Source organism: Nannospalax galili, unplaced genomic scaffold, assembly GCF_000622305.1.
Source record: "Nannospalax galili isolate Female #2095 unplaced genomic scaffold, S.galili_v1.0 scaffold649, whole genome shotgun sequence".
Taxonomy (NCBI): Eukaryota; Metazoa; Chordata; class Mammalia; order Rodentia; family Spalacidae; genus Nannospalax; species Nannospalax galili.
Window position 1 is genome coordinate 846,268 of NW_008359093.1, and position 10,160 is coordinate 856,427.

The 10,160-nt window shown below is 41.9% G+C and overlaps 1 protein-coding gene across 1 annotated transcript; it reads right to left on the reverse strand.

Moving 5' to 3' along the window:
- Window positions 1-2,548: 2,548 nt before the first annotated feature.
- On the reverse strand, window positions 2,549-9,201 carry LOC103725459 (zinc finger protein 256). The gene is made up of 3 exons (XM_008822763.3): window positions 8,994-9,201; window positions 5,498-5,624; window positions 2,549-4,115 (listed from the first exon to the last, which is right to left on the reverse strand). The coding sequence occupies exons 1-3, from the start codon at window positions 9,069-9,071 to the stop codon at window positions 2,989-2,991; spliced, it is 1,332 nt and encodes a 443-aa protein (XP_008820985.1). The 5' UTR covers window positions 9,072-9,201; the 3' UTR covers window positions 2,549-2,988.
- Between the last annotated feature and the right edge of the window lie 959 nt (window positions 9,202-10,160).

A 10,160-nucleotide genomic window follows, 5' to 3' on the forward strand; every position in this document is an offset into this window, starting at 1 on the left:
GACTGTTCCAAGGTAATTAATTACTTCCTTATTGGATTGGCAGCCTGCACCCCTGGAGGGAATACACACCCTGTAGTATAAACCTGGTCAAAAGCCAATGGCTAATATTTTTCGGCCCCATGGGAAATCTATTACTGTTTTGCTAAAGACAAGTAACTGCCTTTTAAATACTTATGTTTATACCCATACAACGGTGCAGCTCGAAGCCTTGTCAAAGAAGCCTCTTTTAGCAGTGGGTAAGGATCAAAAGATTAACAATTCATTAAAGTGATTAGAGTAAGGCACTGTTGTGTGCGCAACCACTGAAGGCCCAGAGGACACTGTGGAAGATGGGGTGGAAAGACTATAAGAGCTGGAGACATGGGAGGAGTGTTAGAAAATGCTGTGTTTTAGAAATAATATGGCTGTTGCAATAATGAACACGTAGTTGTGACTACCTGTACACACACACACACGCACGTGTGCACACATACATGTGCACACATACACACACACACGAGAGTCGGGGGGGTAAGCAGGAGGAGGTCTAGGTGGGAAGAATGGGATCAACAGGAGTGGAATGGAGATATGAGGCAGCATTGGTGGGGTGATCACAGTATATCACCTTATAAGATGTATAAAAAGTTAGATATAATCCTACCCTGTGAGTCAGGGATGGTACTATGGGGTACTAAGAGAAAGTAAACACATCTATGCTAAGAATTGTACTTAAAGTCTCTAATGGTTTTATTTTCAATAACCTAAAACTATACACTCAAAATATTCACGATCAGATGGAAACTAAAAAATGGCAGACCATACTTTCTAGAAGAACTACATATAAAAGTACAATTAATGAATATCACAATACACTTTTGAAAACCCCCCGGCCCCCCCCCCCCCCCCGCCAAAGAAAACACTTCATGATTTCAATCACATAAAATACTATAAAATTCAAATCAACCAATCTGGAAATACTGGTTGTCTGGAGGACAGAAAGAGAAATATTAAGGTACAAAGTACATGTGTGGGTGATAGATAGGTTTATTATTATGATTGCAAGAATAGTTTTTATAGGTTTATATGAGTCAACTTATTGGCTAAAGTATGTGCCGCTTATTGCATATTACTGATGCTTTACTAAAAGGCTTGAAACCATGGTTCAAAACAAAAACCTAGATTTCCAAGGTTTGGAAGTCAGGTCTGACAATCCACCACCTTCTGTGTGTCCCTCCCTCACATGAAGACTACACAGACACACGAAGACTATCTTCACTTGACTCAGCAAGAATGAATGCTAGCTGTGCAGAGGTCACATCAGTGAACTAAGATTCCCTCTTCTCTCTAATCTTGTTGTATAGCACAGTCAGTAGCCTTGAGATGAAAACTCGGAGGCTATAGAAATAAACCTTTAGACTACCTTCTCTGACAATGATCTCAGCTACACAACAGAGCATTCTGGTCCTGAGAATTTTAGTATTCATCCTTCACACACAGAGCAACTAAGACACAGGAGCCCCATGTACAACAGGCTCTTCCAACCACTTGTGGTGGACTCATCCAGTCTCCATCAATTCAGTATTTTTGTAAAACCTGCAACCCCTATTTCAATCTTATAAACTGTGATGCCCTTTGGAATTCAGGACATTACAGCATACAGACCTAGGGACTAGGATTCCCTAGCCAGAATTAACCATGAAACAGTAACCCCTGATTAATACAATCATTTCATGATCTCAGAAACAACCAACTGTCCCAACTGCCTTTCTCTCCTTCCCCTCTTCCCAGACCATCTCTGACCCTACATTGTCATGGCATCATAGATACAAAGGAAGAAAACACCCTGCAGATTTTCCTTGAAGACCTCAGGCAGCAAAGCAACTAGACCCAAATCAGAGCTATATTCTGCCACCACCTCTTTCTCTTTGAGACAGGGTTTGGGATTCCAACAAAACTTGTTCACTTCTTCATGTTGGAAGAATCTAATTTTCTTCAAAGCATCCCAAACAGTAAATAGACTTCCCAAAGAAAGTGGTGGTTTAATTACAAATGTGTGTTATTATATAGATCAGCCCAATGGGAGTCAAGGTAGTTCCCAGTTGATGATTTTGAGGTGGGGAAATTTTATCGAGTCATCTGAAATGAAGAATATCCTTGAAAAGAAGAGCATCTTTTTAAGTCACCAGCAGCATACTCTAGGCCCTAACAGATTAAAAAGAAATAATTTAAAAATGAATGCTCAAGCTCCTTACAAATTTCTCCCATGAGTAAGAGAACACTGAGATTTACTTACCCAAATGAATGTCATAGGCTCCCGCTGCAGGGTACACGTGAAATGGCTTCTGCTATATAACTAGTAGTGACATAATCTGCCAAGTAACTAGGCATGACGGTGCACACCCTTAATCCCAGCACTCGGGAGGCAGAGGCAGGTGGGTCTCTCAGTTCGAGGCCAGCCTGGTCTACATAGTGAGTTCCAGGACAGCTGGGGTTACAGGGAGACCCTGTCTCAAAAAATCTGCCAAGTGCCAATAGATTAAAATACAATACAGTTCTCACAAACACATAATTTATGGTTTGATTTATAAGGTTTTATTCAGGCAGAAAGAACTATGATGATCCTTCCAGGGCTGTCATAGCAAACCCCTACATATCAATGGTATTTTTTCCTTATTAAATGTGTTGTGCACTGAAATACAGCCTTCAGATGAACTCTCACATTCACTGTTTTCATAAGGACTTTTTGTGTGTATGTGAGACATCCTTTTAATTTCATTTTATACATCAATATATTTTTTACTATTCCAAAGAGAGGCAATTTTAACATTTTTCCAGAAATAATGTAAAGCAGGTTACATAAAAACATATATACAATGAAGTTTAAGTGGGAGGAAAGGAATAAGAAATCAAAGACTAAAAAAAGCTTTGCCAACATGGGGTTCATAAGGACTTTTTTAAGGCTAATTTTCCAGTGTGTAATGAGGTGGGAGCTTTGGCCTTCATGTGGCCTTATCGACTATGGATTTTGCGGTGATTAGTAAGACTAGAGCTATGGGTGAAGCATCTTCCACATTCAGTGCACTCATAAGGCTTTTCCCCAGTGTGAATTCTCTCATGTTTACGGAGACTGGAGTTCTGAGTAAAGGATTTCCCACATTCACTACACACATAGAGCCTATATCCACTATGAACTTTCTGGTGCTTTATAAGACTTGAATAATAAGTAAAGAATTTCCCACATTCGCTGCACTCATAAGGCCTCTCTCCAGTGTGAACACTCTGGTGCTGAAGGAGGGCAGAGCTTCCTCTAAAAGTTTTCCCACATTTGCGGCACTCATAGGGCCTCTCTCCAGTGTGAACTCTCCAATGTTTAATGAGGTTGGACTTGATACTAAATAATTTCCCACATCTCTGACACTCATGAGGTCGAATTCCAGTGTGAACACTCTGGTGCTGAATGAGGTTAGAACTTTGAATAAAGGATTTCCCACATACCTCACACTTATAAGGCTTTTCACCAGTGTGAAGTCTCCAATGATAAATGAGACTATAGCTTTGGTTAAAAGATTTTCCACATTGATCGCATACATAACGTTGTTTAGAGTTGGTTTTCTGCTGCTGAATAAGTATGTGTTTGTTATCAAATGCTTCTGTGAATTCTCCAAAATTTTGATGAATTTCTCCATAGTGATAGATGGCCTCATGATTACTTTTGCTGTCTGAGTTTTCCTCAGTGAAAGTGGCCCCTTGATAGAGAAACTCTGAGTTGGCCAGGAAGTCCTTTCTAACTTCCTTACAGGAAGAGAGCTCCACTGTCAAATGGGATTCACTGCTGTTCACAAACAAGGCTCTGTCCACATTGCTGCTGAAGCATTTCTCTCCAAAGAGCTGCTTTAGTTGCTCATAGTACAACTGTTTACCACATGCCCTACACCTATACAATTTCTGACCAAGATTTGTTCCCTGTTGGTAATGTGTGAGATGAAAAATGTCTCTCAACACCAAGCTACACATCACACAAGTGTGAGCCTTTTGGGGAGACAGACTGTCTTCGGAAATATCAACTTGGGACGCTTCTTGTAATGAAAGAGTCTGCTCAGCCTGTGCCTCCTCATTCTCCATGCCATGCCAACAATCTAAAAGCAAGAAACAATAGTTTAGTGCATATTGACTTCGATGGGGAGGAGCCGACTCTCTAGTAAACACAGGAACAAATCCATGATATTGTTTGTAGGATGGAGTTAGAGTCAGGTTACATGGCCTACTTAGAAACAGTAGTCTAGAAAGACAGAATAGGGGGAGCACATGAAGGGACACATAAGTGATGAGAGGGTTTAAACCTCAATCCTCTATAACAGGCAGACATTTCAAGAGAAACTTATCTGTTGGTGACAAGAGTTGTGTGTGGAACAGTGTGTCCAACCCAAGAAAAAAGGATTTCAACAGAGCAGTTGGCCTTCAAGACTGTGTAAGCATTAGAGAGCACTTCAAATGGAGCACTGAGAAAAGCTGGAGAGATGTGGTATCCGGCGATGTGGGGATTACCTCTAGGCTGGATGTAAAAGTAGAAGTGATAAACAGAAGAGTTAACAAACTGGAAAAGTGTCAAGAACAGTAACAGGAGAAGCGGAAATGACCTGTGGTCAATTGCACCAAAACAGCATAAGTTATCTACTATGATTAAAATCCAGTCCAGAAGTCGTTCTCTTAGGCAGCAACAGGCTACTTCAGCCAACCTTGCTGCTACTGGATTTATAATCATCCCATGAACCACTGATGGCTACCTGCTTCACTCCTAAGACAAATAAGTTATGTATATGACACCTAGATGATAAAAGCTCTAAGAGGAAGCGGGGTGCTACAATGACAGAAGAGCACACAGCACTGACCCAGAAAAAACTCAGCACATACATGACATCTCAGAGAACCAAAAACCACAAACATTGCAAAGGAACTTCAGAGGGACTTTTTGCAAGAGCGCAGGCCTGTGTGTTTGACAGTGCCAATGACAGTGATCCATGATTGCTATAAAGAATTTCCCACGTGCACTGCACTCAAGGCCTTTCTGCAGTGTGAATACGCTGATGCTAAAAGAGTATAGAGGTCTCACTAAAGGATTTCCCACATTCGCTACACTCATAAAGCCCCAGGTTCTATTTCCTTCCTGCAGCATTTTCATATGTCTGCCAGTCAGAAAAAGGAAGTAAAACTTAGGGAACAGATGGGCGTAAAAGCTAGAAGTCACTCAGTCATAGCAAGGGTAAGCAAGGAGGGATCCATCAGGGTGACTATATGACTCTTGAAAGTAAAACGTTTCCTGCAAGGCTAAGGATAAATAGGAGTTTATGTTGGAAAAGATATGTACACAACAGTCCTACCAATCATAGTAAGTGCACAGGAACTAAGGGGAAGCACAGCATATAGTTCTGTGGTAAGAACAGATCCTTCTGTGAGACTTCCCTAGGAAATGGGGGAAAGGTACAAAATAGCTCAGAATACACAGGTTTATGGGCCTTACCTAGGGAGGTTATAAGTTCCAAGTTCTCCAGCATCACAACACGGTACAGGCATTGCTCAGCCTCTTCAAGAAGACACCATTCCTCTGAGGAGAAGTGTACAGCCACATCTTCAAAGGTCACACTGCCCTGTTATGATGGAGACAAAGTAAGCTGCAAACAGTCCTTAAAAAAATCTATTCCCCTATGCAGTTACCTCATGTCCATCAAAGATGAAAAGACATCAGCTCCAGTGCCATTACCTTCTCAAAAGTCCAATGTGCAACAGCAGTAAAAGGCAAATGAGAATACAGAAAACTAAACTAAAGCCCTGGCATAGAAGGAGGTATCACCCTCCCTCAAGCAAATCCCTCAAATACATAATAAGGTCATTTGGGTCTGGATAACAGCCCCAAGGGCTGTAAGGGTCACTCCCTTCCTTATAGCACACCATTTTCTTAGATTACACAGGTTTCAGATCCTCACTCCACATGACTATGGCCATATTACTGCAATGCACCAAGGACGTCTGGATTTCAAAAACATGTTATTGCTTTAATCGTCTCCTATTTATTTCATGGGTGAGAATAGGAATTCCATCTTAGCCTTATGGATATGGACAAAGACATAATGTCTGACACTGAAAAGGTTAAATAGCAGCTCACTAATCACATGCATACAGAACCTGGGAGGACTGGACTGGTGCACAGCTCAGGGGAACAAAACAAAACAAAACAAAAAATCTGAACCACCAGGGTTGTGGGATACAAGGTTTATAAGATCAAAAGGATGAAGTAATCCAGTTTGGATAACTCCATGGCTTGGCGGGAAGCTAAAATCCCCTACAGAAGAATAAGCAGAAACTACTCCTGGCACCCTTGATAAATACGGCTTTCTACTGGGAGATGTTGTCAAAAGAAATGCAGGAAAGAAGAATTTGCATTTATAGCATTTGATATCATTCCAATTTCACTAGCCCATCAAAACATCAAAAATATTGGGCCTGAATTTTTTATTTATTTATTTATTTATTTATTTATTTATTTATTTATTTAATTTCATGTGTATGCCTGTAGGTAAGTACACCCGTGTCATGCAATGTCCGTGGAGGTCAGAAGAGGCTGTTGGATCCCCTAGGACTGGAGTTACAGATAGTTGTTAGCTGCCATGTGGGTGCTGGGATTCAAACCTGGGTCTTCTGCAAGAACAACCAGTGTTCTTAACCGCTGAGCCATCTCTTCAGCCCCTTGGGCCTGAATTTTAAGCCTTGTATTGTACCTTAGCATAAAACACCCAGAGTATGCTTGACAAATTCAAACAGAAACTAATCCTAGCCTAGATTTCTTAGGGCTCCCACTAGTAGCAGCAGACCCAAATCCTATGAGAGCCCCTGGCTCCATTTTTGCCACAGACTTAACCACAGAGATGATGTGTTCACCTCAGATTCCCATGAGCCTGTTCTATTTCTGTTCCACACTTGCTGGTCAACCTTCCTCTACCCATTTAAAAAGCAAAGGCAGACCCATTGTTCACTCACTCAGGCCAAGTGACTATCACAGATGGCCTTATTGTACAGACTGAATGAAATGTCCCAGGCCCCAAAGACATCATAAAATCTCAGTGAGAAAATGTCACCAAGTCCAGCCTGAGTACCACAATCCTTCAAATAGACCTATACATCTCCATCAATCTCCCAACCTTCTATGAAAGCCAATGCATTTGCCAAACTATCTATGTTCATGAATACTTACCTTTTCTACCTGCTTATAAAGTCCAATACTATCATACAGTTATTCAATCAACAGGCCCAGTCCTTAGATCCAATCACTGGAAGGACTCCTTCAAATGACATTTAAGTTGGCTCATGCTAGGCAAGTACTCTACTGCTGAGTTTATATCCTTAGTAATACCCGTGACAACTTGAAGAGTGTCTATCCTAAATATGATACACAGCTCACTCACCTTGGCCCACACAATGGACACTACACTTTGGATCTCTCTGTTCTCAACCACTAAGCAAATTTTAAAAACTGATTGATTTTGATCATTTTTAATGTTCAAAATATTATTTTTAATTCCCTCATTTTTGACTTCTGCCACTTACTGGTCTCTGAAACATCTCAATCTCTTAACATGACTAATTCAAGCTTCTGATGATCCCAGTGAATATTACTCTTAATACTAACATCTCCTTTTCCATTGATGAAACTTGTATTCCTATGAAAACTACTTCCTCATCCCTTAATCCTGTTTCAATTTCTTCTCATTAGAAAATTTTGTTGCCCTTTTTAAAAGGTCACATTCAGAGTGTAATGACACCTTCTGAGTCATGACTCGGGTCCATTAATCCTTTTCAGGTCTATGACAGTAGCCTTTACCCTGATTTTCCTTCCTTCTTCTTCCACCACACAGTCTATTCCCCACTTTGCACAGATGGAGTCTTTTTACTACTTAGTAAAGTCATCTCTCTCTTCTCACCCAAACTTCCTATCACCTCCAGAAATGACACCCAGCTTCTCAGGCAGCCATTGCACACTGCTATCCCCATTAATTTGCACTGTAGCTTGTTCTCACCTAAAAGAAAACAGCTCTGCTGTTTCCCTAATTTCCAACTTAGTTTATGACTACATATTTGCATATCCAGGTGACAGTTCTGGGCATAACATTCCACAGATGTTTACACTGGTTTCCAGAAAGCCCCCCCCCCCCCAAATAATCTGTGGCACAGACTTAGGATCTGGGAGTTTCTCTGAGGCACTAAAACCACAACACACACACACAAAAACTACAGGAACAGGAACTACAGGAACGGCACTTTCCTTCCTTCTTCCTCCACTACCCAGTCTGTTCCCCACTTTGCACAGATTTGGTGCTTTGGGTCCCAGAGCACTAATAATCAGGAGAACGCGTGGGTGGAAACTGGAGCCAGGGAAACTGAACGACTCTCTACTTCATTCTGTGGTTCCACAGGTCCCTCTACAGCCATGAGAACCAAGGAAATAGGAGAACTAGGCGAATGCGGGATGATGAGGCTGAAGCGGGTTGTGTCTCCCTATATTCTTGACCGGCTATGAAATCAGCCGACCTTGGACAGCATTCTTACTACCCTGGCTCAATGCTGTTCTTAAAGCCCCCGGCCACTGAAAAATATACTACAAACAATGTTTCAGTGTCCTCATCATCCTATCCACTCTGTTCTTCCTTTCAACAGTCTTTGAGGAACTTCTAAAACTCCCATATTCCAAACTCTTCTACATGAAGGCAAAATTCTCATGATTCTTATTTCATATTCTGTTTCCTATAGAATAAGGCCGAAAACTCCGAATCTTCCCAGGTTAGCTCCACCTCAAAGCCTTTGCACTGGATAGCCCTTTTGCTTATCACATTCTTCCACATCGTGGCACACAGACCCACGAGCACGGCCACGTTCCTGGATCCGGGCCCTAGATGGCAGAGCCCAGAGCAGGCCGCTCCCTGGGCTCCAGGACCGCGGTGAGGCTCGGGGGACGCAGCACTCACCTGAGCCGGGTTCCCCAGCGCTGCCTCCGCCATCTGACTCTGCGGGTGCAGTGGAAACACGGACGCGGCGGTCGCCATGTGGGTCACGTGCGAGATGCCGCTCAGCCTCAGCTCCACCTTTGTAAGGAAAAAAAAACGTTGCTCTGTCTCTCACTCAGGTCACCCGGCATCTCAGAGCCTCTCGCGAGGTAGAAAATAGAGGAAACACGTCAAAATGGCCGCCAATAAGGCGCCAGAAGCCCCGCCTTTCTAGTGCCGGTTGAACGCACAGCATTTTGGGTAATGTAGTTTTATTTGGGGGGTTGGGAGTTGCCCAATTCAATGAATGCTCTTACATGCTTAACATGGCCTATACAGTATGATCCGTGTCCTCCAATGTTTTTCAGTGTAGATCCAGTCACTGGGCCCACCAAGAGTCACAACTCTGGGTCTGGAGAGATGGCTCAGTGGTTAAGAACACTAAATGTTCTTGTAGAAAACCCGGGTTCAGATCCCAGCACCCACAGGGCAGCTAACAACTGTCAGTAACTCAGTTCTAGGGGATCCGACGCCCTCTTCTGTCCTCCGCGGGCATTGTACGTCACGGGTGCACTTCCATACATGCAGGCAGTACATACATACACATAAAATAAAAATAATAAAGAAAAAAATTTAAAGAAAAAGTCACAACCCTGCATGATTGTCTTTGAACTATGTTAGCAACTTACCCTAAGTTATTCCATCTTTCTCAGAATAGCTATTTTAACAGTAACCTCTTTCCCACTTATAGGAAATATTTAAAAGGAGAAAACAGCCTTGAGTTCTAAGAAATAGTTCAACCACAAGGAACTTGCTAATCTCAGACATTCTACATCTGGCTGCTTTTTTTTTTTTTGCTTCTGTAACCTGCTTGCTATCTTAGGTCACCCTGACACAAAGTAAAAGACCACCCTGTTATTGTATGACCACTGGTAACTGCTGATTTTAGCTCCCTTACTATACTTGTTATGGCTAGGGAGTTGACTAATTTTAAAATTACAAAGTTGATTGCCAAGTTATATGACTGTATCACTTGTCTGTATCATGATTGGTTGTTGATTAATAGACTCAAAGTTCTGCTATGTTGTACAAACCTGATTGGTTCACAAGTGTCCTGTTTGAATAATATTTCTATAATCTTATAAGAAC